At 40.4% G+C, this 27847-nt stretch overlaps 3 protein-coding genes and 1 long non-coding RNA gene across 4 annotated transcripts in view; 1 reads left to right on the forward strand and 3 right to left on the reverse strand.

Annotated features, from left to right (window-relative positions):
• The window catches only part of LOC118418632 (carboxylesterase 5A-like), a 9061-nt gene extending 1454 nt beyond the window's left edge, over window positions 1-7607 (reverse strand). The window contains exons 1-8 of the mRNA XM_035824641.1: window positions 7499-7607; window positions 6102-6252; window positions 5706-5919; window positions 5190-5369; window positions 4478-4752; window positions 4008-4089; window positions 3418-3594; window positions 315-471 (exon numbers count right to left, since the gene is read on the reverse strand). Of these exons, the coding sequence (XP_035680534.1) occupies window positions 315-471; window positions 3418-3594; window positions 4008-4089; window positions 4478-4752; window positions 5190-5369; window positions 5706-5919; window positions 6102-6252; window positions 7499-7577 (1315 nt within the window). The 5' untranslated portion in view covers window positions 7578-7607. The remainder of the gene's footprint in view (window positions 1-314; window positions 472-3417; window positions 3595-4007; window positions 4090-4477; window positions 4753-5189; window positions 5370-5705; window positions 5920-6101; window positions 6253-7498) is intronic.
• Window positions 7608-7881: 274 nt separating this feature from the next.
• Window positions 7882-12202, forward strand: LOC118418431 (anhydro-N-acetylmuramic acid kinase-like). Its single transcript, XM_035824329.1, has 6 exons — window positions 7882-8358; window positions 8815-8993; window positions 9412-9555; window positions 9808-9937; window positions 11551-11644; window positions 11968-12202. The coding sequence occupies exons 1-6, from the start codon at window positions 7944-7946 to the stop codon at window positions 12167-12169; spliced, it is 1164 nt and encodes a 387-aa protein (XP_035680222.1). The 5' UTR covers window positions 7882-7943; the 3' UTR covers window positions 12170-12202.
• Window positions 12203-12651: 449 nt separating this feature from the next.
• On the reverse strand, window positions 12652-25713 carry LOC118418135 (neuronal acetylcholine receptor subunit beta-3-like). Its single transcript, XM_035823968.1, has 18 exons — window positions 25692-25713; window positions 25417-25563; window positions 24635-24872; window positions 24135-24280; window positions 23539-23700; window positions 23217-23309; window positions 22261-22443; window positions 19473-19597; window positions 19247-19291; window positions 18848-18957; window positions 18518-18624; window positions 15494-15681; window positions 14919-15065; window positions 14520-14622; window positions 14109-14188; window positions 13600-13754; window positions 13184-13243; window positions 12652-12908 (listed from the first exon to the last, which is right to left on the reverse strand). The coding sequence occupies exons 1-18, from the start codon at window positions 25711-25713 to the stop codon at window positions 12665-12667; spliced, it is 2355 nt and encodes a 784-aa protein (XP_035679861.1). The 3' UTR covers window positions 12652-12664.
• A 193-nt stretch (window positions 25714-25906) lies between these two features.
• LOC118418433 lies at window positions 25907-27822 on the reverse strand. Its single transcript, XR_004831458.1, has 3 exons — window positions 27567-27822; window positions 26755-26957; window positions 25907-26051 (listed from the first exon to the last, which is right to left on the reverse strand). It is a non-coding gene; the product is annotated as an uncharacterized LOC118418433 (long non-coding RNA).
• Window positions 27823-27847: the final 25 nt, after the last annotated feature.

Genomic DNA, 27847 nt, shown 5'->3' on the forward strand with positions numbered 1-27847 from the left:
CTTTATGGTCAAAGAACCCGCCACACGTGCGATGGTGCGGTGTGAGTGATTTAAAACCTACACTACCTTGGCCGCACCTGGGCAAATACTGTCGCATTGAGGTCACCTGAGTGGCGCCGAATGGCAGCTCGCTCCAGACCCTTGCGATTTAGCTCCGCCTATTGTAAGCTCCTCACAATTCAGCCCCTGGCTGCAATGAGTGAGAGGTCGGCCCACCCAATATCACATCACTAAAAAGCTTCCATTCGTCCTGCGTAACAACGCTCTAAAAGTATAACGTTAACTACGTTTAAGAAAATGTTACACATCCAAACCTGATTGAACATTGGCTACGGAAACTGTCGGCGCTGTAAAGTAGTAGTCCTTTGCACTGTCAAAATACTGTTGGCGGATTGATACAGGGTCGTCTGGCACTTCCGGGTCACTGTACTCATCTAGGATTGCGTTGATTAGACCAGGTTTGTCGGCTTTCTGTAGAAAAACGTGAGAAACGTGTAAATTACTGTTGTTATTTCTTAGTTTATTTTGAGGACTTCATTGATTGAGACATCAGCATAATTTACATTCAATTTTTAAGGTATTTTTGTCAACGCTACACTTAAACCAGTTGCATGGATGTATTCTAGATCCCATTGACTTTAATTCTATGAAGTCTTCCGTATCAAATATGTTTCGTATAAACAGAAAATCACAAATTCACCATATCCCATCTGAAATTTCGAACGGCAATATATATCAATGTACGTTCAACGACACAGTCGAAGAAGAGAATACGATGGATTGCTGTTACAAGTGTAGATATCATCAACAAAGGTCTCGAATGAAAATGAACGTTTAACGACTCGGCCAAAGGAAACAATACGACGAATTAATGGTACGCCAAATGGCCACAGTGTCGACCGTATAAAAAGAAGCGAATGAAAATGAACTTTCAACAAGTTATAAGAAGAAAGCAATAAGGCAACATTTTCGCGAAAACGCAGGATGTTTTTCTTCCTGTGATTTCCCTTTTACGAAACCAAGACAGTTGTGCTATCGCAAACCTGTAATTACCAATACAAGTCTTTTATTGCAAACCTGTAATTGTTCATACATGTATTTGCTGTAACAGCTAATATTTCGTTCATGTTTTGTGCAACAGCTAATATACCTATGTCACTGGCAGTGATTGGTCCATAACAGAAAAAAAGAATATAGAAGAAAACAACAAAAACTAGAGTTCGGCGACCTCATACCTCCATGAATATTTAGAGCTTTTGTTAATTTCATGCAAATGACTTAACATTAACATGATTTATGCATGGTGTTGTTCATCATTGACAAACGTACAGTAAACATGTCACGAGTAAAATTCCCAATTCAGATCATTAATCATTAAGTTTTTGCAATTTTTGCATAAATTATGCAAATAGTTCCTCATTTGCATATTTGATATGTGCATATATTCCACCGATTATAATTAACAAGTGTTACATTTATCAAAGTCCATTTATTGCAAACAATGGAATTATACAATTTCCTCATTAATTATGCAAATTAAGTCCTCATTTGAATAAAATGCATATCATTATGAACTTCTTTGCCCAAGCTACCTGCATACCTAAAATGCAGGCAATCCATCGTTCCTTTCTGCAGTTATCCTCTTTGGAGTATCTTGACAAAAATGCACCTGCAGTTCCACAATTAAATGTTAGGGGGCTGAAACTTGCTCCACTTTGTCATGATGCTAGAAGCTATCTGCCACCCAAATGTCACGACCATATCACGTCCGGGACAAGAGATACATTGAAAAAACTGCTATGATACAATATTCTCATTAATTATGCAAATGTACTACTTTTTGCATAATTAGTATCTTATCTTGTACAGCATTGTCTAAGGTACCTACATACCAAAAATCATGACAATCCGTTGTTCCCTTCTTGAGTTATCCTCGTCAGAAGTTTTTGACAAAAATGCCCCTGCTATCCCAAAACTAGACGCTAGGGGGTCCAAACTTATGCCATTTCTTCCTGAGCACAAGAGCTATCTAACACTCAAACATCGTTACCATGGCATGTTCAGAACACCGAGATAGCAAAACCGGAAGTTGCGCTGCAGTACCAAGGGGAGCCGCTAGGTAGCCCAAAATCTAATCATTTTCAGCTTTCACCCCACCCCACCAACACACCAAGTATGAAACCAATCCACCCAGCCGTTCTTGAGTTATCTTGTTTACACACACACAGACACACAGACACACAGACAAACACAGGGTAAACTAGAGTTCGGCGACCTCATACCTCCATGAAAATTTCGAGCTTTCGTAACTTCCATGCAATTGACTAACACATTAACATAATTTATGCATGCTCTTGTTAATCATTGAATAACGTACACATGTCACAATTATAAAATTCCCATTATTAATCATAAAGTGGTTTTGCAATTTTTGCATAAATTATGCAAATAAGTTCCTCATTACCATATTTGGTATCTGCTCATATTCCACCTATCATAATTAACATGTGTTACATGTATTGAGGTCCAGTCATTGAAAACAATGGAACTATACAATTTCCTCGTTAATTATGCAAATAAAGTCCTCATTTGCATAACATTGTATATCATTATGAACATCTTTGCCTAAGCTACCTGCATGCCTAAAATGCAGGCAATCCGTCGTTCCTTTCTGCAGTTATCCTCTTTGGAGTGTCTTGACAAAAACACCCCTGCAGTTCCACAATTAAATGTTAGGGGGCTAAAACTTGCCCCACTTGTTTATGGCACTTAAAGCTGTCTACCACTTAAATGTCAAGATCATAGAATGTCTGGAACAAGAGATACATTGAAAATACTGCTATGATAGAATATTCTCATTAATTATGCAAATGTACTCCTATTTTGCATAATTAGTATTTCTTCTTGTAAACATTGTCTAAGGTACCTACATACCAAAAATGATGAAAATCCATTGTTCCCTTCTTGAGTTATCCTCTTCAGAAGTTTTTGACAAAAATGCCCCTGCTATCCCAAAACTAGACGCTAGGGGTCCCAAACTTATGTCATTTCTTCCTGTGCACAAGAGCTATCTAATACTCAAAAATCGTGACCATAGCATGTTCAGAACACCGAGATAGCAAAACCGGAAGTTGCGCTGCAGTACCAAGGGGAGCCGCTAGGGGACCCAAAATCTAATTATTTCCAGCTTTCATCACACACTACCAACACACCAAGTATGAAACCAATCCACCCAGCCCTTCATGAGTTATGCTGACCACAAATATGCGGACACACAGACAGACACACAGACAGACACACAGACACACACACAGACACACCAAAAACTATACCTCCATTTTTTCATGGAGGTAAATATAACCTCCATGACATTTCATGGAGGTAACAATATGTTTTCCCTTCAGGAAATATAATTACCGGTGCGAACATGGCCACGGTATCGACCAAATAAGAAGTCCCCAGGAAGCGTTGTTCGTGCGTCATGCCGTTGTTTAAGTCCGGGAACAGCGGTAGAGTGAGGATAAAACCCATCTCGTCATTGTTAATGCCCAGAAGATAGTCTACCTTGCTAAAGCGCCCGGCCTGTAGAAGAGCCTTAACACATAATCGATGGACCTAATTATCATGTGCAATAGTATAGCAACATACAATATTTATTTATCAAAGCACATTGTATTTTCGAAGTTTGTAGCCTCCTTTATGTGTATTCCGGTGTACCCACGGCCGGTGCATTCCGGTATTTCGGCAGACCACATATTTAGTAGCATAGAAAGACAAAATGGACGATTGAAGCAGCTAAGTTGACTAGAAATCCATTTGCCTTAATGGCAAAGAACCTAGCAAAGACAGTAGGTAAAAACAAATGGTTGACATTTTTATATAATCAAGGCATTTGACCACTAGACTTGGCTTCGAAAGATTTTATCAAACTTAGGTTTCTTTACCCAATGAAAGCATTGATATGAAAGCTACAGATATCATTAAAAAAGTCAACGACATGTTACTACCATGGGAGCTTCTGGTAGGAAGTGATGATCCACCACTGGATACACAGAAAAAGGCACTGTCAGGATGCTTTCCACTGACTTGCTGGGGGACAAATTTAGAAGACCAAAGTACTTTAAATTTGTCAATACAATATGTTTAGATCCTTGTAGTGGCAAATAACGTTATATATGACAACAAGCTTTCTTGCTCTTTCTGGGTATATTTGTACAGGGAGGTGTTGGTAGGCTTCCCCCCTTTGACCTGCTCGAGGCACCTCCTTGAAGCACCGCCTTGAAGCACCGGCCTTCAAAACAAAACAAAACAAAACAAAACAAAACAAAACAAAACAAAACAAAACAAAACAAAACAAAACAAAACAAAACAAAACAAAACAAAACAAAACAAAAAACAGCGTGATATCAACCATGTGATTAAAAAATATGCCCAAAATAGAAATAAATTGATAGTTTATTCTTGACATCACAATTACCTCCGTATACAGTCTATCATATTAGCGTTGACGTCATCAGTGCAGTTCAGGGAACGGCCAACCGATGACGTAATGCTGAGCATGGCGTCCTCGTCTGGAACGGTTATGGCCACGCCGCTCTCTGAGATGGCCCTACGGAACAGTCCTTCCGCCAGAGGCGATAATATGAGCAGGGAGACACTGATGCCGCCCGCTGACTCGCCAAATATGGTCACCTTGTCCGGATCTCCGCCGAAGTTCGCGATGTTGTCACGGACCCATTCTAAAGCCCGTACCTGTTTGTGAAATATAGTCAACACTGCACAATGCAACCACACGTGTACGAGGGACCGTTATCGTCGCCCTATGTGAACAGGCGGTCATCATACACAGGTTATCAACGCTTTTGTCAATGTGAAGAATTTTTCTATGAAATCAAAATGTGCTCACATTGGTCATCTGGTCTTGATATAGAGGTGGTCAAGTTAACAGGTTTAATTGTGTGTACAAAATGTAAAACGGTTTTGTACAAAAGCCTTGTTTTCGTTGTGAAGAAAGGATTGAGCTCCATTTCTGCTATACAGAAATTCAGGTATGTAACGATTTGTTGTTACAGTCTTTGATACTTGTACGCAATTAGGATGGCAATAAAATATAGTAATCTTTTGTTTGATGAAGTAATGACAATGAAATTGATAAACGCAGTGCAAAGTTTGATACATGGACTATTTACCTGATCCAGAAGACCGAAGTTTCCTGTTGCATTTGCCAGTTGTGTTGGCAGAAATCCCAGCACGCCAAGACGATAGTTAATGGTTACCACGACGACATCTTGGTGGACTGACAACGCCTCCCCGCGGTATAGATCGGAACTGCCCCCGGTGAAACCACCTCCGTGTATCCAAAACATCACCTAAACACATGAGAAAATCTGTTACAAGCACGTATTCGTCCTTAACTATGCCGATCTGGCAAGGATAAACATAGAAATACATACACAACTTCATTTATGTGTAGGTTGGATAATCTATAATATTCTATACCTATGACATAATCATATTAGGGATTTCATTAGTTTTTTAGGGGGTGCGGATCGTACAATTCATAAAAAAAAGAGAAATATGCCAAGTTGAAACCTGTATTCCCTTGCCAGTTATCTCTTCTGGCAATATGATGGTCTATTTGGCCAATTTCGAACCACTACTTTTTCAGCAGACTGTGAAGTCTATTGGAGACTATAAAGACATACCGGCAAGCTGTTTCCAGAGAGCGAAGGTGTGTAGATGTTGAGATGCAGACAGTTCTCGTCTATGGTGGTATTCGCTCCACTAAAGAGCTGGTCAACTATCGTTGCATTCGGAAAGACATCCGACAATTTGGTTATGAACTGTGGACACTTCGGGCCGAAAGTTGTAGCATTCAAGACATCATTCCACGAGGTAGGGGGCTGTGGTGGTCGAAATCTGTAATGAGAAAAAGTCTAGTGTAAATGTTTCTGATTTACATAATACAAATACACAGCAGTACCACTATTCGAAAACAACGTGCAGTTATTTTTTGTTTCAATCTGGAAACATTCAAAAGTTTCTGTCATGGTAAGAATATAATTCTTTCGATTTAAGAAGTTATAAGTTGCCTGTCGTACCTGAGATTTCCGACAGGGGGCGCAGCGTAGGGCACTCCCTTGAAGGTAAAGATAGTGGACGAAGCAGCAGTCGGACTGGAGACTGTTACCGTAGTACCTCTCACATCGCCGTACGTTGTAGTAACGGTCGGAGTAGGACTTTGACAGTATACTGTAAAACATTATTCTATCCTTTAACTTTGCGAAGAAAACTTTGTCAGAAGGATAGAAAAGAAATCGATGGTATTTAGAGTGAAGTGTCGTCATCGTGAACGTATTGTTCACAGTCATTGTATTGCACTGCCTGTCAATTATAAACTAGTGGACACCGTTCAAAGTATTTCGTATACATGACCAGCGTGTTGACCTTTCTGATGACTATTAACTTCACGGACTGGCAAACATGTTGTTTGTGGTCAGTGTCTCAATATTCTTCTACAAACAAATCAGGTCAACGAACTAGAACAGTAGGCTTTCGCCATAGTTACTGATAGTAGCAGATGTCATATGATGTTGGATTACATCATGTAGTAAGTGGTAGGACAGGGCTGGAGAGGCTGGTCACTATTTATATGTATATATATATATATATATATATATATATATATATATATATATATATATATATAGAGAGAGAGAGAGAAAGAGAGAGAGAGAGAGATAGAAAGAGTGAGAGATAGAGATAGAGAGAGATATATGTATAGATATATAGATATATATGAATGTGTTTGAGAAAGAATAAACAGAGCTGTACCTTGTCAGGCTAGCCTATATGTCAGTATGCATTATGTACCTGCATGTTACACTTCTAGTATGTTCTGTTTCTTGAAAACAGCATTTATTTGCATCTTAGATTTTGTCACTTCTAACGATCGTCATATGTCCTGACTCGTCACCTATAGTATATTTACTCGACAATATATTAAGAATACACGATCTGTACTCCTGTTGCCCTTGAAAGTGTGATAATTAGCTGTCCGTCTCAACTTTATGCATACAAACTGTAAATCTATCACCTGATATCTATCATCAATCTATTAGCAATAAGATATCACAAGCTCTATGTGGCTAAAGTCCAGCACGAGATCTGGGCTAAAGGTCAGCGTACAATAGGTCATGTCCTGATAACAGGTAACGGCTGTATGTGTCATATCACTGATATTTGCTTGATCTACAAATTATAAGTGTTTAACAAAACATACGGCCTCAAAAGTAGTTGCGATGTATTCTTACGCTCTACAATCATTAAGCAATGATAATGTAATGAAGTACATAAAAACGGGTGCAGTACAATTCTAACGATTCTGGCATAGTTCACTGTTGTAGCTACTATGCGATGTTTGTACAATTACAAGATAAAACGGAGAAAGTGTATCTAAAAGCGTCATACTACGAATATCCAAATGACGTATCCCTACCTGCATGTCTTTGTCCCAAGAGAGCAGCTAAAATCATCGGCACAACTAAGCGAAAACATGTACTCATCTTTCTCGCCATTTTCTTTATTCTGATTATATGGTAGGGTTGTCCTACCTACCAAAGTATGCAAAAGTGTCTTAACCCATTGCAGCTCTAATAAGCTAGCGACAAAACAAAATTGAAATTTAGGGATCTTTTGCCTACAAGTTTGGATCCTATTAAAATAACTGCTATCTGTCTAAAGTAACATTTGCTTTAATTTCCAATAATTAGCTCATTCCCCTTTTTAAAGAATAGATAGACTCGTCTACATAATTAACCATTGTAAACAAAAGCGCCTTCGGTAAGGCAAAGGTCATAACATTTAAGAGGTCAACTCAAAGGTCACAACAGGGAAGAGGTAAACGTGAGAGTAACACGAAAGCACGGAAGCGTTTTAAAATTATGGAAAGCACCATCAAAACGAAACGTGCGCTGGGACTTATGAGTGGAACGTCAATGGATGGTATAGACGTAGCGCTTGTGGATATTATAGAACGTGACGACGGCCGTTTAGAGGTACAACAGGTAGTTGCGGAGACCTATCCCTATGACAAACAACTACAGGAGGATTTACGTGCTGTATGCTCGGGATGGCGCCTTACTCTTGAAGAACTGTGCGATTTGGATGATCGCGTGGCGGAGGTGTTTGCCCAAACTGCGGTAGCTGTGATGGACAAGGAGGCAACCAAGCCTGAATTGATCGGTTCTCACGGACAGACGGTTTACCACAGACCGCCCGAACGCACGAAGACAGGCGGAACCAGTCTGGGGTACTCCGTACAACTCGGCCGGGGGGCAGTCTTAGCCAAACGAACAGGTGATCATTATTAACATTTTGAAATATATTCTTCTCATTTTTGATACTTTATCAAGATTATGATCGAAAATGTATAATCCGCGATATGGGAGGTATTTGGGTGTCTGTTTGCTTGTCTGTGTGTGTTTTCAAACTAATTTCCACATGCTAGGCACGTCGTAGACACTGAGAGGAAGTTAGGTCAAAGGTTCCAGAATAGGTCATCAAAGGTTGTCTCATTTCCTGTCTTCAAGTTCTATATCATATGCATGTCTATTGCCTTTGAATTTAGAAGGAAATCATTACACAGACAGATTCAATGAGAAATTCACAATAACGAATTGCACCAAAAAACTTTTCATATTTCACAAATATATGAGATTTTCAAATTCTTCCGTTGCAGCCGACCGATGATGATGATCTTTTTTGTATGGACGCAATCCCGCTTGATGGTATTTATTTGTCACCCAAATTCAGGTGTTGTTGTGGTTAGCGATTTCCGCAAGGCTGACATAGAGGTCGGAGGTCAGGGAGCCCCTCTCGTCCCCATGGTAGACTGGTTGCTACTGACTGACCGCAGGCTAACGCGAACGTCTCAGAACATCGGAGGGATTGGAAATGTGACGTACCTACCCGCTAATGGCAAACATCACCAGGTCTGTTATTCAAAAACATGATATTTATTTTTCTATAATTATCAGTAGGATAATGGCTTCTTTAGCTACCTTTGTGAAATATTAACTCAGTTGGTAAATGGATGGATGAAAACCTTATTTATGATAAACAACCAGACCACTCTTGTAGCATGGCGTGCTTTAACTTTATTGAAAACAGCACTTTCGTTTTGTTGTAGTCGTAAAATAACAGCCTAGGCTTGGACTATCGCATGATTATTCCTGTATTTTTATATACAAATGCCACAGGTATTGAATCTAATATATGTAATTTACTTATACAGCTGCGACTAATATTGACTAATAATGCCAAAAAAAATAACAACAGCAAATCAAGTGTGTAGTAATACACTCTTTCGCGTTACCAATGTGTACTTATTTGTATTTTTTACTATCATAGGTTCTTGGCTTCGACACCGGTCCTGGCAACGTTCTAATAGACATGGCTGCACAGTTGCTATTCAACAAGTCTCACGATGATGGCGGTAGACTTGCAAGGGGCGGAAGGATACATACGCCATTAGTGGGAAAATGGCTAGAACAGGTGACTATTAACCTTGTATGCTCCAATTGTGTGCAGTGAGTTACATACTTAGAACATTAACTGTTTGGATTAAAAGAAGACCCAGAAACCTTTCCAAGTCCATACGAAAGAGTAAAAGCGATGGAATTTAAACATACTACTTAAAACATGCTTTGAGTCTTTGAAGACATGTTTTAATTGTGTATTTCTAACAAACATTATACATAACAATGTGCCATTATTCGGCATTTGTTGATAAATATTGTTTGATAGGAGTTTTTCCAGAAGCGGCCTCCAAAGTCTACAGGGAGAGAGTTGTACACGATGGGGTACCTACAAGACAGGATCAAGGACTGCAGATCCCAACAGTTGTCAGACATGGACATCATGGCAACATTGACAGGTCAGCAAGTTCAAGTTTGAAACTTTATTAGAAAGACAACACACTGCCATTTACCACTACACTGATATGCCGGACTTAGAATTGTGTACTATTATATGGTTTTATGCTTGCCCATCATCATGCATAAGTTGATTCGTTATTGTCATTGCCATTGTTAATACAAGCTCCAACATTACTAGAGTAATGCTAACGCAGACCAAGCACATGAATGTCGACAATATGAGGAACTCATCACATAGTTATCATTTTACTTTTATAGCTACCCTTGTTAAATATGCTGATTTTATCTTAAAACTACCGTATACTAACTGGAACTTAACTGTTAAAGAGGAACATGGCAAAACATTGTAATTGTTGAATAAATTCACAATGATAAGACTTGCTAACATATAGGCAAGTAAATCGTCAACATAACTACCACCTTCTACCAATAAAGTAAGAATAGCTTGATTATCAGGTTGGTAAGTCATTGAATAATACAAGCATTTCTACACAACCAAGTCTTTCATTCAACCTATTTTCTATCACCGTCTGTCACCACGGTGGTCAAATACGGGCTCAAAACCTCCCATGTCTAGCCGAATTGGAACCTTGTTCCACGATATTCCATCTGACGTAATTCGAACCGAACCCGTGTTCTATTTGGGGTCATCTGCGGTCGTTGCCGGTAAACACTGCTCTCTGGCCTTTTTTGCCAAACTACCTTGAATCAGCCAAAAAAGATAGTTTTTCACTAATGTAAACAATTTTCGGGACAGTACATCCATGCTATCACTTTGTTTGGGACCTGTGATATTTAACGAAGCTACTGACGTTTTTGTTGGTGACCTTGAATATTATAAGTGTTGTTTACACCGGTATCAATTACACCCTCCCGCTATCCGTGCGGAATGACATGCGTGCAAACTTCGTTTAAGATCGCGACCAAGAAGAGTCCAAATTAACTTGATGACGGCTCAAAATGACCGCCATGATTTTCCCGAGTTTTCTGTTTTGGGGATTTTTAGAAAATGCCTTCGATTTTGAATTATCGGTAATTAAGTGCGAAAAATGCCATTTTTACGCATATTTTCGACTGTAACTTTGCTTAGAATCAAAAATTAAAAAATCCCCCAAACAGAAAGTTTTATTTTCCTCATAGATGACGAAAAATATAAAAAACGAGAATTTTCGATGATACATGCGGCCTATCTTATCAAGAGTTTGGTCAAATTAAAGGCCTTCCTGAAAACAGAAAATGATCGTCTTTTTGAGTAACATCGAAACAAAACAGCTATCTAAATTCAAACGACAACATTCAAAGTATGTAAAATTGCTAATTTAATCTTATTTCGAAAACATTTTCCTTGTCAAAACATTTTGTTTATTTTCAAATATTTTACGGGTAGCCAAAAGTAGGCCTCCAGTAACCCGATATTCTATCGAACGCGCATAGCAACGGGAAAGAATACCCTAGCAACCGACCGCCGTGCACCTTCCTTGTAATTCTGACTGGTTCACATTACACTGCAGCGATAGGTGTCGCTGCTTACAGATGCAGTCCCAAACGTAAATTATTTGCATGTATACATAGACACTAGTGGTTGTTGCAGTGCTTATCTTCACCATTTCAGAGCTGACAGTGCAGTCTATAGCTCACAGCTACAGGACGTTTCTGCGGACAACACCAGAGGAAGTACTAGTCAGCGGTGGAGGAAGCCATAACAGGTACAACAAATGTTTAGCAATAAAACCATTTCGTTGTTGTACATTTAGCGCATTCACATACATGGATAGTTGTACTCTAATACTTCGTAATCTTGATAAGATGAAAGTCTAAAGGACCATTGCTAACATTAGAGCTACATATTAACATTTCTAACTCCAACTCCCATGAGAATCAACGTCTAATTCAATTCAAAACACAATAATGTTAGACTTTTTGCTAGCACTTAAGAGTGAACTATATGACTAGTTGTCTGTTCACATTTTAAAAAACGGCATTAATAAGCAGAAAAATGTTAATTTATACCTATCTATTTCATTTCAAGACAATTAATGGACAGACTCCGGGAGGTTTTGAGTCCCATGAAGGTGACAACAACAGAGTCCGTAGGAATCAACGTGGACTATAAAGAAGCTGTGGCCTTCGCTGTTCTCGGATATATGCGTATGAAAGAACAACACGGAAACCTTCCCAGTGTGACCGGGGCCTCAAGGCAGGTTCTGCTAGGAGAGGTTAGCCATCCATAAAATGCTTACCGATGGATGTTGTTTAAGGGCCCGGTCACATACATCGTACGATACGTCGTACGATACGTCGTACGATCCATGTACGATCGCAAACTCAGGGGATCCTTGGGATTTAGACATTGATGTATCGTTATTTTGTTATCGAAAAGGCTGTCTTATCGGCGGTTGGCTATGTCCCACCCTGCGACATACATCAGTCGTACGATAGCCTATACGACGATTGTACAAATTTTAGCTGTAGTACAATGCTTAAGTGTCTTCCATTCAAATACGATTGCTACCAACACAAATAAGCTTCCATTGAGATTTTAGCCTTCTCGGCGGTTGGAAATATCCCGTTCTTCTTCAAAACCCTACGGCATAAATCGTACGACAAGCTACGACGAATCTGACCTTGTCGTAAGTCAGTCTTCAACTAGAATGGAACTGTCGTGAACTAAATTTTAGCATAAACTTTGACTCTTGCTTTGTTTGCCGTTATTGCCACTTTATATTTTATGCGGAATACCGGATAATCGGAATGGATATTATCAGGCTAAAGACATAGAGAGCCACGCACATCCGGTCTAGGACCCTGGCCATCTTCTCATAGTCCGTCTTTACTGAGTCTTCGTTGTCATCAGTCTTTGAGTGTTTAGAGGCAGTGAGGTTGTTCACAGCGTTACCCAAGTCACGGACGGTGTCCTGCAAACGCTTTAGTACTTCCGTTTGCATCTTCGGTTCTGCAGGAGTTGATTTACTGTAAGTGATAAAAGCACGTTTATTTTAGACAAGTCTTAGCAATTTTTGACCACATATTGTAAGTAGAACTCTACACGAACTTCTTGTCGATAGTTCTTCGTGACTGAATATGACTGTCAGTGTACACTAGTACTCCACACGCGTACGCGATGTGAATTCATTTAGTTTTTTTGAGACGAAAACTCCTCCTGTAACGTCTGATTCTTGCGATGTCTAAAATGCGCCCATGCTACTTAAAGATATTAATTTGGACTTTTAAGAAAATGTACACACCTTTTGTTTGCACCCTTCGACGCTTTAGCAATTTCTGCATCAGATGTTTGAGTGGAAACGCTGAAATAAAAGAATGCGATATTACCGAATGGCCATTGCTGTAGACCTATAGAAGTACCTCAGCATGGTATTTCTATAGGGTTGCTGGCCCTTCCCTTTGAGGTAGTAAAGGTATAGTCCAAACCGAGATGTCCTGACTCCGAAATTTATTTACGAGTTATTGGAACCAGGAGTGCAATTGTTAAGCTGCTACCAGTTGAACTACAGGGACATCCATACTATTTACTTATGTACGTCTTGAAACAAAACAAAATTATTACTTGGTGGCGAAATTGAAAGGACTCTGAAGTGCAAGTTCGACCGAGTGTACAGTATAAATATCACTTTAATTGGATACTTAAGTTACAGCGACCTACCTTGTCTTTTTCCTTGCAACATGAACCATCTCAAAATCTTCCACGTCTACTTGAAGGAATTTTAAAGAATGTTGCTTCGTCATATCACCTAGAAGCACAATCCTGGCCAGATACCGGAGGAAGACTTTCTTAATGAGGGGTGGAAGATCTCCTTCCTTAAAGATACAAACCACATTCTTCAGATATATTAAGACAATGGGTCACCACTGTAAAAGTAGTTATAGAAATGGTGCTCAATTGTGTTAGGGATTACGATCTGAGCGTAACTTTTTTGTTTCGCTTCATGTCGCAAACCCATAGCAAATACAATCTGACATGTTATGACTGCATTATGACTGGAGAGCTGTAAACATTTTATGTTAGTTATGATCTAATAGACTGATTTCATAGCCACGCCCACATCCGTTAATAGGCATTTAAAGGCAGTCTGTATAAAGAGAGGCATAGTTGCAGGGAGGGAGAAAGGGAGAGGGCTATAAGAGAGACGCCCATACTTGTATGAGACTTACCCTTGAGCTAATCTTGATGACTATAACGGTGGCGATCAGAAATATCCCCATCAGACACATGTACACTACGATCAGGATCGCTGGGGGTGGATGGGGAACAGATAAAAAGTTTATTTGTATGCTTGTATGCTAAACTCTATTCAGATCACGAACAAACACCTACACTACCCCGGCCTATCCTAGATAACGTTTTACTAACCACTTGTTCAACTATGCATATATATGATTATAATAACAAAATGATGTCGGCATCTTGTATTTTGCACTACGAAAAGCATCATTGGTAACGATAGCTCTCAAAGTTTGAAAAGCTCTCATTTTTATTCTTTACCTGTGATAACATTGATTATGTTACGATCAATAGTTTCCAAAGTAAATTCACGGTATACAATGTGGAACAGGGCAACTTACCTACAACAGGCATGGACCCTTTGGCTGGTAACACATCCGTGATGAAGACCAAAGACACCACCATGGACAGCAATATCGTGATGCCAAAGGATAGACGATCTCCCTAATAAATATGAACCATGACGAATCTGAATCATATCACATTGAATCACAAATTTCTACCGTCTTTTACATTGATGACAAACCAAATGTCTCTGAAAAGATACTGCAGTTTTGACATTAATATTTTTAAATTCATGATTTGATATTACATGATACTCGTAATTAGGAGATATGAAGAACTGTGTTGTGATTCTTTTACTTGTTTCCTTTTTGGTTCGTCTTTATCACATTTTTTTCAATTTTTTATCGTTTTAGAATCTTAGAATTGAGAAGTCTTATGTTACGAACTCTACTGACCTTGTCTATTGGAAGAATGAATGTGATGCACATGAGAATGGAGAGGATGATCACAGGAGACAGAGTGGTACAGGAGTGGAATGTTGGGATGCGGTTAAAGGTCACGCTGATGCAACCCTGTCCAAACACTCCTCCTTCAACGGTTACCTGGAGAATAGATTGCAATACATTACACGTACATACGTACCCGTCCTTCGGCGTAACACACCAGCTTTGTGCGGCGCGGCATGGTTATATTATACTGAACGACCTGTCACATCTAACTTTTGCACATCTATCTGAAAGCGTTCTTTAAAACTATCCAGGGAAAATTTTTGAACACATCAATCCTAGGTCGGTACAAACCTGGTGTGCTGCATCATGAGGTTATTTACCGGGAATGCAATACAAAGCAAAAACAAACAAACAAATAAACAAACAAACAAGTACATTTCACAAGATCATCCGCCAAGCAAAAATGGCAACCATTCGAGTTCTTACCCTGGCAACAGCTTACTCCAACATAGATCCTTGTACAGAATTTTCTCTTAACATTTCTAGCCACTACTGAAAAGACAAGCAGGCAAAATCCGTACCGTCCATTTCGCGTTCCATTGGTCCACAACTTCCTCCCCTTGGTCGCCACATTTCATGAAGTGTTCTATGTACAACTCTGGTAGCTTCCTGTCGTCCCCTGGGTTCGGACAGTTAAACCGTTCTACACTTGTTGTCGTTCCCAGGCACACCGGGCACGTCATGGAGTCAAAGGGAAACAGCGCAGGCTCTGTAGAAAACCAAAGGACAGGCCCATTAGGAAAATGATTTGATTTAGGCCCCCTTTCCACTTGACGGCGCTCTCACGGCGCTCTCGCTGCGATGGAAAATTGGCCAGAGCGCGGTCAGAGCGCCGCGATGCCGGAAAAAGCTGCTCTAGTGGAATCTCTCCGGCGACCCCAGCGCGCTCTCACCGCGACGAAAAACTCAAATGTCAGCATCTTTTTATGAGCTAGCAAAGATTCGAAAGATTACTCAACGAATTTCAGAGAATTTCAAAGAACTAATCTTTTGATGTATAGTGTATTTTGGTATTTTGGAAGTCATCCTTTTACGTCTTACATAACATTCAAAGTGTCGGATCAAGGCTGTAAACAAATCCAATTTTGGTCACTGTACATGTCACTCAGACTGAAATATGCACGTTTGTCTTGCTGTTTTTTCTTAAATCTGTCATGTAGCTTGTTCACCATAAATACCTTTATCATGCCACGTTATTGGTGTAAATCATACAACACCGAAACACTTCAATTTAATTGAAAATGGCACTTCAATAATCTAAATGTACAGAATAACAGATGGAGAACAAGAAAAGCTAATGTCATCATGTTGAAATTCAAAAATTAGTTGAGATATGATAAACCTTTGTTTTTAAACCTTGCTTATTCCATCTCAGTTTGTTTAATTGTTCATCACCGGTACATTTTGGACATTTCTCCGGGTTCTGTCTATGTCAAAAATACTTCTTCACAAACCGCAGTTGAGAGCGCAGAGAGAGCGCGGTGAGAGCGCCGTCCTAGCTAAAGGCCCCCTCTCACTTGACGTGCGGCACGCTTGCGGCATTGCTGCGTTCGAAAACGCAGATGTACCGCCACGGAACCTAGAGGTGCCGCAAGCAAACCTAGAGGTGCCGCAAGCAAACCTAGAAGTGCCGCAAGCAAGCGCGACGTTTTTTAAAAAGTTTAAAAATAACGCAAGTGGCAAGATGCCGCAACATTGCCGCAACAGTGCCGCAACGGTGCCGCAACAGTGCCGCCACCATGCCCCAAGCAGTATCAAGGATATATTTTGCCTATTTTACACCAAGAATCAAAAGTAAACATCCTTTTATCACTGAAAAACTATTTTAGATGCATTTCTAATAATTTTACAGTGGTTTTCGATCCAGTAAAAACACTGCGAATTCCACAAAACTTACCTTGTATCCGTATTCAGGGTTAACTTAAAAATGCATCTTTTGATTTATTTAATTGGAAGTAGGTCAGTATTTTATACTTGAAAACAAAAAATAAGTAACTGGTTTATCGATTAACCTACGGATGTAGAGAAAAAGATTATCGTACAACGTTCAAAAATAATTTATTTATGTTGGATGATAACGAGTTTGCGTTTGCGTTATAACGTTACAAGCTAATCATTGCTGGTAGCCTGCCGCCGATAAAATACAAAATTGCAGTCATTCAAACCGATGGGCCATATTTTTCTCACTTTTTACAAATATGATAGACTTAGACATCAATAGGCTGGCAAGCCATCCGCCGACAATGAAAATACTCCGCGTCATACAAAATAAGTATGAAATATCAAGCATTTTCATTTTAAAAATTTGCAAAATTGGTGAATAAACATATTAACATACATAATTACACATAACATGGTGCAAAACGTACACATCGATTCAAATCTGGTATATGGTTCGTGTCCGTTCATTTGGGTCATTTCCTTTACAGTAAAAGTCGTTCAAGGTTATTTATAGCATATGTATCATATAATTCATTATCATAAGGGAAATCTTTTCATTATAAATCTCATTTTTGGGCATTCTCATCATTTTACAGTGATTTTTCAAAAATTGACAACGCTGCAATTGCCAATAACATGTTCATTTAGTTTAGAAACGCAACAGTGCCGCACGTCAGTGTGAGTGCAAGACAAAATCGGCGAAATTAACACAGCAGTGCCGCAGTGAACGAACGCAGCAATGCCGCAAGCGTGCCGCACGTCAAGTGAGAGGGGGCCTTAAATTGGCATCATAAAACACTGTTGAGACCTATTGTGCTCGCTGTGCGCTCTGTTGGCGCTCACGGCGCTCGCTGCGCGCTCTCTCTGCGCTCATCGTTGGATCGCCGTCCACGGCGCTCTCACGGCGACTGTTTTGAGCAGGTTCAAAACAGTCGCGGAGGTGATGGCGACCATGGCGACCATGGCGCTCCCATCGCGCTCTCTGTGCGCTCCCGTGGCGACCTTGGCGATCCCACCGCGCTCTCACCGCGCTCTTCCCAATTTGAGGTCGCAGAGAGAGCGCCGCGAGAGCGCCGTCCTAGTGGAAAGGGGGTATAAGTGAACGTAAATAGAAGTGTTTGAATTTCTTCGGCCCATTGGAATCGGCACTTTAAGAGCAAGGTCACACATCAGAGGGCCAAAATTGACCTTGAAACAGACATGGCAAACCCAACATACCTGTACCTATATTTTCATTGATGTAATAAAAAACGACTAGAAAGGCCGGTATTTGCTTATGTCAGGAAAATGATTTGATTTAGCATTTTCACTCCACTCTCATCCTTTAGCAAAAATGGACTTTTCAAAATTGAATTTGAAAACAAAAATCATCCCCTGTGAGAATGGACTGTTCATAATATACATTCTAGGTCTTGAAATCGCTCAAAATCCCCGTCCTTTGGACTGAAAGTCACTTCAGGGAAAGACGATCAAATTTTTGTATACTAGCGTGACATTGAAAACAGATTGTTTTGTGTCGACAAGTACAGACTCGCACATTAGCACTTGATGCTCAGAATATTTACATGTATTACATTAACTATTGTTTATCGTTGACAACTTACCGAGGTCGCAGGTTGTTGTAAGTAGATCAATGATGTCCCATTCCACCTCCCCTTCACTGGTGACTGTCACAGGAGCGGCGGGAAACGTGCTGAACTTAGCATCTCCACTGTGGGCAGTGGAAACATGTAGACATGTTGAAGAGTAAAATTAATATGAAAACCAATACTTATTCAACATGCATGTAGTACACTGATCTTCACCACATAACGCTTGGTAAACCTAATACCCACATATGTTCATGTTTTGGTACGATATTTTTGGTGAAATCCAAAGCTATACTGCATATATAAAGCAATATACGTCTACATTGTACTGGAAACGTTGCTTACTTTCTCATGAGGTAGATGTTAGGAATCCATACATCCTCTGTGGTTAGGACCAGCTGGGTAACATCACCATACCTCGCAGGTGTCCAGGACAGGCGGTTGTCTTTCCAGCGCTGGTCAATCAAATTGGGGCGTTATGTCACAAGTGCAAGCAAGAAAGAGAACATTAACACAATAAGGAACAGAGAAAAAAAAACATAGCCATTGAAAGGACATTGAAACCAGACTAATAAATTCAGGAACCATTGAACCAAGGACTTCAGCACACTTCCATGGCTCTCAAGCAGCAAACAATATAGACATTGGATGAGTAGAAGTATGTCCAGAGCCATCTAGCGACTCTATTTATCATAGCACATAACTGGTAGGAAATACAGTGCACATAACTTAACAAGGACTCACCAGACGGAAGGCGAATGATCCGAACATGTATTCATTTTTCTCATCCTATAAAAATAAAGAAAACACATGATGGAAAAATGTAGAATGATGCACCTGCTCGCTAATGATTCAAAATACATTTCAAATGATTCCCAATAACATATATGACATAGCAATAACAATTAATAAAACAATATATGACATATCAATGTTCACAAGTAGGGTGGACCAGCGAGTGTAAACTTACTGCGTCTATTATTTCGACCATGGCTGCCTCGAATGTTACATTCACATGATCCGTGCTCGGAGGAAGCTGAGATAGGTACCGTTCTGTGTCCAGTAACACATGGGACAGCTGCAGACTGTAGTCAGCTGGACAACAAAAATACAAGACTAGTGTAAACATAAGATTATATGTTTCGAGCATTGTTGGGGTACCGATGGTGTATGGTAGGGTTTGGGCCCAGAACCCATATACATGTAGGTCCTGGGTTCAACTCCCATGGCATGCTCAATGTTGTGCCCTGTGGTAAAGTGCTACACGAACCGATGTAACTGTCATATGTACCCAGCCTGGGTGGTCCTAGGTTAGGGGCGTCCTTCGGATAGCACGTTAAATGCACTCTCCAAGCAGAGGTTAGGCTCCCGCCGTTTTTTAACGTTTTTTTAGTCGTTTTTATCGGGCTTTCTATTTTTTCATTTTTCTTGTACGCCAGCTAAAGGTATTGACACATCAAGATAAAATACAAAATAGAAAGCCCGATAAAAACGACTAAAAAACGTTAAAAAAACAGCCGGAGCCTAACCTCTGCTTGGAGAGTACGTTAAATTGCCCATGGAGGTTCGGAGTTGGTGGAGAGCCGAACCTCGAGCACAGCAAAGAATCCACAACGCCTTCTCGGTGTGAGTTCATCAAATAAATCTGTCTGGACGTGCAGCTTGTACTCTTCAGTACAAACCTGGTGTGTTACGACTTGTATACAATACATGCAAAAAAACGAGAAACAAAACAAAACCCTTCTATCTGACACATATCAGTATCAGTAAACAACAAGACCAGGGGGGGGGGGTTACAAATAATGATAGCGTTGTGACTGCCAAATACAGGTGTCGTTTGCATCAATAAATAGAATAGGTTTTATCTCAGGAAATGAAACAATTTGCAGGATATGCAGGGGCGGATCCAGGATTTTGCAAAGGGGGGGCGCATATGCTGTCGCACCTCAGGTCGTGGCCGAAGGCCACGAATGCGCAGCGTAGCTGCGCGGGGGGAGAGCACGAGAGGGGGGTTTCCCCCCTCTCGTTGGGGGGGGGGTTTGGGGGGGCCTCCCCCTAGAACTTTTTAAAATAAAGAGGCTCTCTGGTGCATTTTAGAGCCATTTCTGTGTAAAAATAACCAACAAATCAACACTGACTTTTAGGGCTGAACAAATATAATAAACGAAAGAACACTGATTTTTATAGTTAGCAATCTCACATTCAACAATCATATTTTTGGCATGGGGGAACGGCCATCGAAACATGTCTTGAGCCGGGGGGAGGGCCATTGAAAAAAAATGCCTATTAAAACGGGGCCTTAAAAATACAAGCAAAATGTGCCCCTAAAACGCAGGAAATGAAGTTTCAGGTACCGGTGGTCAAGATTTTAATTTTTCTCTGGACGTGCCTGGCGACGGCTTGCGCCTCCGGCGCCCACGACGCTCGTCGCCATCAAAAATCTTTTCCCCTGACAGAAATGTCATTACATTTAGCATAGTCTACCAGCAAAGTTTATCCCTCAAAGTGCAGAAAATCCTGTTTCAGAGGGTTCAAATTTCAACGTTTTTCTCCAGACCTACCTTGCGACGGCTCGTGCGCTCAAAGTTGTGAAAATACGTTGGGGGCGTCGTCGCTAAAATATAAGCTAAAAACCCTACTAGAAAGGCTATTAAACTTAGCTTAGTCTGCCAGCAAATTTGTCCATCAAAAGTTAGGAAAGATCGTTTCAGATAGTCAAGATTTCAAAATTTTTCCGGGAGAGCATGCCACCGGACCCCCTAGGATTACGTCAATATAGTTCGCCCTCCCCATAAGAAATTTGCTGCAGCCGCCTCTGTCGTGTAATTCCATGTTCGCACGAAGTTTACGAAGACTAAAATTGGTATCAATATCAATCCTGTGTGCATCGGTTCTTTGTAAACGGAATGGTTCACGGACGGCAACGGGATGAAACATTATTTACGATGTTTACTTTCGTGACGGCGGGCTCTCTGCTGCGTGCATATATGACGTAATCATGCATATGATGGCGCGAAAATTTTTCGGCAAGTTTGTTGGTTGGCCGAAATAACTCCCGTTTTGGAATGATTACAGCAGTATTGAAGCGGTTTTCGTCACGATATCACTAAAATGTACCCAAGTCTCTTCCAAGTAGAACATTAATTTAGTTTCTTTTGTGTAAATATCGTACATGGTGATGATGTGTAGTGGAAAAGATCGCCGTTTTTTTTTTACCTGACCCATTTTGCATCAGCCCTCCCCCCCGGTAAATATCGTCAAGTTCCTTAGCGGAGACATATCGTAAGTTTGACACATTTTTACTCCTGACATTTACCGTCACAGTATGAATGAATGAATGTTTAACATGTATGGTAGCTTGCGTCGCTCAGTCCAAATGGGCTAATAGGGCACCAAAATAGCAAATATAATAACAATATTAGAGTCAGATGGAACATAAGCGAGTTCCGAAGGAGGGCGGGAGTATTGCCAACGTCCTGGTTACGAAACATTCTGGCTATGCCCGCAAAGACCGACACAATGAGGAAGTAAAAGCGGGAGGAGTGCGCCTTGGTATTGTTGGTTAGCGGCTTTATATTGTCGCCGCTTCGCTGAAACTTTCGCTGATTTTCTGGATTCATTTGTGGAATTCCTTTTTTTTTGTGGTCCAGCCGAACTTTTTTTTGGGTCCAGCCAAAGGGGGGGCGCGCGCCGGGTGCGCCCCCCCTAAATCCGCGCATGATATGGAACATTCAATATTCAGATTTATCGTGCCATACCTGAACAGCTGATGTCCGTTTTACTCCACGTCCCATTCTGTGTGCATGTTATCCTGGTCTCCTCAGTCCCCAGGATGTAGCCCGTGTTACACGAGATGAACACCGTTTCTCCGGGCATGTAGAAGTTCTTCACCGGACTTCTGCGCCCAAACGTCACGTCAGGGGGAACTCCGCATCCAATGGCTGGAAATGTGTGAGATTTTAATCGTGGTACAACAGATATATTGAGATAGACCTCAATGTATATAAGATACGCAAAATAGTTATATAAGATACGCAAAAAAGCAGTTTCTCAAGCAACAGGATACTTTGGAAACTTTGAGTCTTTTCGGGTAGCATCCGTTGCCTTGAGTCAGTAACTAATGCCCTGTAACTTGAATAACTGTTTTTTGCGTATTGAGGGACACCATTCCATATTCTTATCATGATTGAATACAGTATGCCAAAGCTGCGTTCCGAGTACGCATGCACAGCGACAAGAATTGTGGGTAATGTGTCAAAGGTCAAGCCCCTGAGACATAAACAAAGCACATCTGGAAATCGTTATGTAAATCGAGACAATGGCCGATCGGCAGAGAGTAGTCAGGGGCCTTCACCTTAGATATGTTACCCACAATTCCTGTCACTGCGCATGCGTACTCGGAATATTGAACGAGCATATTGTTTTCCTGTCATAGCTGTGTGCAGATTTTCTACGAAACAAATTAGTTTAACAACAAAGTAAGACAATAATCACTCTTGTATTTACGACAACACTTTCATGTGGGGCCGCATCGTGATATGACAGTAATTGGGTGCGCATTTGGGAGCGCATTGTTAGCAGCGACACCTAGCTGCAGTGTGCCATACTACCAGTTAGTGACAGACGGTCACCGAAACTTCAGCTATGACTTTATGGCTTGGTTGTGAATAAAAAAAAACCTAAAATTCCTTTCCAATGAAGTAAGTTGTCTTACCATTGCATGGTCTCAAGCCGCATGGTTCCATGGCGATTAGCTCTTTGCCATTTGCTACTGTTTTCACCATGCAAAATGGCGCTTCTGTGTTTCCTGTAGAGAATAAGTGATTAAAAAGATTTAAAAAGTAATTGGCAGTATAGAGAAGAACGATAATGTGAACAATAGGTTCTTCATACAACATTACATATATAATAGAGAATTGCTAAACTTTCTTTCCAACACTAAGATAATGTAGGGACTTACCCCTAAATTTTAACATTAAAAAATTTACATTAAACATAAATCAACATTACATATATACGAAATAAATGTGTTTTACCTATTGCAAAATTCCTACAGTAGTTTTCACGCGGGTCTGCCCAGTTGTACTTGGCTATCAGCTGAGAAGACAGAACGCTTGTCCAGTTCAAGCACGTACTCCCGCCCTCTTCCGGTAGGGTCGTCATGCCCTTGTAGTTCTGGCCCGTGCCGTAGTAACAGTCTGGAACAAGAGTCATAAGATTTTATACCTCCGTGAAATGTTTAGAGTTTCTGGTATGTTTGGTATTAATGTCGTTAGTCAAGTACGCAAATGACGTTTTGTTTAACATCACAATTAATTGTGCACTGACTACTTCTATCGCTTTATTGCGGAAGGTGACTAGCATATGGAACATTTTAAAGTGCGAAAACACAAACAGATAAAAGACAATTCGCCTCCGCGCGCTTTATCTTTGACCATATGATCTGAAAGTGTCATGTTTGTCAACACAAGGCTGATGAATGACTAATTCTGGTAACTCTTGAACTTCACCACCTGTCACTCTAGCGTCCTTGCTCTGATCTTCACTTCTTGTCACTCTGCGGTGAGCGTGATTAGCATGTGCATATAAATTTAATTTTAGTTTGTTTGAATTTAAAAAAAGCGAGCGGTACCTTCATCGGATTCCAAATTGACGCAGTCTGTACTGTTCAGCAGGTTGCAGTCCGTTGATTCGAATGATGACCCATTTGCGAAGACTAATGGACAAGATGACTTCACTTCTTCGCACCATGATCGGCAAGGTAACTGCTTTTGTATCCTTGTTTTGCCATTTTGAACAAGATACATTATTGTTAATAAACGTAAACACCAATCTGCTCGGATTTCAGAAGAGTAAGGAGGTTAGAAAAACACAATTCGACTGCAAGAAGATAAGGGATGTGTTACAGTTATGTTTCCTTTACATTGCCGCGCATTGTCTTTGATATTGTTCATCAGAGCAAAGGGGATATAGCCTATAAGTTCCTTATTCAGATCTTGCATTTTAGACCTATTTTGCACCGCAAAACAACGAGCTTTATTTTACAACTTAATGCCAATATCACAGTTGAAATATTCCACAACGCACACTGTACCATTTGTTTTTTCTAAATAGAAGAGACAACAAATTCACCTTCTTCTGACAATGTTCACGTGACAGTGAGGCATCAACAATGAACAGAGGAATTGCCGGAGCTGCAGATGACAAGATGCGTTGGCTTCCCTCATCTCCGACCAATGTTGTGAATTCGGGACCTCGTTGAGTGCTTGACCGAACATGTTGGGCCCTAATGTCTTCTGATAGCCCAGGTCTTTACAGTAGTTGTAGAACTCATCAGGGGCGTCGGAACAACGCGGTGATCTAGGTGGATCTGTTTTTGTTTGAAAATGAACAAATTAGATATAACGAATGTTTCACATGTGGTGGTTATACTAAAACATAAGAAACTACGAAAATTTGGTTGGAAAATGCGCAAGAGTACAGGCACAATTTTGAATTGAGACAGTCACCATATCATACAAGCAAAAACAGAAAGTATTACAGAAAAATTACAACAGTGCGAGAAATTCAGTTGGAGGGTTACTAAGCAAAGGCCGCTATTTACCGAATACCATTTTATCTATGATAACAAAGATAGTTTCAGCCACAGCGGCAAGATTGATCGAGTTATCAAAACGTAAAACCAGGATGAATAAATAGACTCTTTTTACACAACCACTACTGTATTTACAACGACCTTTCGGCGACCGCTTGTCATCTTTCTCATGGCACTTGATTGGTTCGCAGTGCACTGCAGTACGACGTGTCGCTGCTTACACTTACAGATACGGTCACAAACATATGTCGATACTTTGCGTTTCTACTAATAAAACTAGAATGCAAGCAAAGCAACAATCGCCCACTACAGAACTTACCTCGTCCATCTCCTGGACATGGCGTCACTGCATGAAACGTTGCCGAGAATCCGGTCCTGCGAACGGTGGCATCGGACACGAATTCTACCGACAACGTTTTGGTCGCTGACGTGAAAGGGTCTGGTGGCGTATTCCCACAAAACTTTCCTGTGAAAAAGAAGGAAATCCGTGTTTTTTTAAAGATTTTAAAAAACATATTCAAGCCAATTTTGAAATTTAAAACATACAATTGAATATGAAAACGCAAGCAGGCTTTATTGTTTTGATCATCACACCACTGGACACCACGCACCACATAATGCAACTATGCACAAATTTGATGGAAACGACAGAAGCAGGGAACTTGAAACAGTCTAAAAACATAATATTTCTGACCGAGACAATGACTTATTTGTGAACATTTTGATTTTGAACAGAGTAGTCCCGGGATACCAGTTATTGTGAAGAAATCATTCACACAACTGTCTTACCAATTAGGACATCTCCGCTGTTTATTACATCACGATCGTACACAGCTACGTAGTCCCACGTACAGTTCGGGTTGATCTCCGACTTTTCCACGTCAAACTGGTCGAACGTCAAATGTACGCAGTGGTCAGAACTGGCTTCAATTTGCCAACGGATGTTTGTGTTGTCTGTAGGAGAGCCACGAAGCAAAGAATTATGTAAGTGAAGGTCTGACAAATTGCTGAAAAGTCCCCATTCTACTAGACGGTGATACATACATACATACATTGTGGTGGGTGACCTCGCTGCGACCATGGCAAACTTGGATTTGTGTAAATTTAATCTTTGATTCTATAATTAAAATATCATGCAAAATCCAAAATATGACTGAAAAGACAGCAAAACACACAAAGCTGAAAAAAAATTAGATTAGTTTTTTTAAATAATTTTTGGAATGGGTGTATCGCAGGGTTGTTGCAACGAGGTCGCACAAAGTCGCTAACAGTGGAATCATTCATATCTGGCATGGGTGAATGAATAGAAATAATGTATCGCAGTCGAGATCAAATGATAACAACTTTGTCTTCAGGGTCAATCTAGACTGACAGTATCTAGTAGATCAAAGAGCCCATCACATTTTCTGTAGCACTGGGCCACACAGTGCATTCTTATTTAATCATTGCAGGAGGGGCGGCTAGTGTTTTAATTGCGTATTTAGCTATCATACTCTTTCCTAAATACTGAGTACTAAGCAGAAAGAGAAAGCAGTATCGACCATACTTTTTAAAGTCTTTGGTATGAACTGCCGGGCATCCAACTCAAGACCTAACAACTGCAAGTCAAAAATTCTATCCACTTGCCAATTTCACCGATATCATATCTAGTACGTACTTGGATATTTCTCTGGAAAGCCCGGGCTGTTGAACGCACCACTACCGGCCTGCAGGCTGATCTCAGTCGGCGATACTCTGTCTCCCACCGCCGACATTGTGGGAGGTTCCGGTGACCCTGGTAGTGGCCCCGTACCTGGCTGGCCACACGCCAGTGAAACAAGAGCGAGCAAGACACTCGCAGTAGAAGGCCAACAATCCATGCTGCTTTGTTTTACGTGTTGGTCCCAATCGGTAATATGATATTAAAAAAAGAGTCAGAAGCAAAAATCTGATACTATTAAGTTTCATTTTAAGCCTAACTTGTGTTTTTATACTAAGTGTATGCCGTATATTGTAACAATAACACAATTCAAAACGATAGTCAAATGTAGAAAATCTTTGTGATAACAAGCAAAAAAGAGTTGCAATGATTTTAAGCTTAAGTAACTCATGTTTTCTGGTACCAAGACTATGCAAAATATTATATTAGTAGCAAATTGAAAGTGGCATCTCAAACATAGACATATTGTTTGGTCGGAAACTGTCTAGTAACAGATACAGCCTAGTACTTAGTGCTTATCTTTCTTTACGCTGTATGCATTCAAAAAGGGCTCAAATGTGTATTGCTACAAAATTGTAACGATAGTAACATTCGTATCATAGTCAATTTCATCTGATGCCTAGATGCGTATGCTCAAGGTAGGTGATGATTATGATGGATTAAAACGATCCCATGGTATGCAATACTATACACGTTGTAATAAGAGATATCAGGGACACTTGCTTTGTTTACAATGTGAAACATAATAGTGAATCTAGATCTAGACTCACCTGAAATCGTGTATAGATTTTGGCACAAGCTCTTCTAAACCATTTGTTGACTCGTTGTACCTTGTATTGTTGTACGTTGTACCAAAATTACAGAAAAAGCTCGCCTATATTCATCTTACGTCCTCAAAAACGCTACAGTTAAAAGGTCGAAGAGATTTCTAATGATATATAATTGTTTCAAAAGCGCGGACCGACACTGGTCTGACAGGGCGGCTTGTGTGTGGGTATTATTAACCACCAGCTTAAATAATCTAGCCCGAGGGAAAACCGGGCGATCGCAT

The sequence above is a fragment of the Branchiostoma floridae genome, chromosome 6 (assembly GCF_000003815.2).
Source record: "Branchiostoma floridae strain S238N-H82 chromosome 6, Bfl_VNyyK, whole genome shotgun sequence".
Classification (NCBI taxonomy): domain Eukaryota; kingdom Metazoa; phylum Chordata; class Leptocardii; order Amphioxiformes; family Branchiostomatidae; genus Branchiostoma; species Branchiostoma floridae.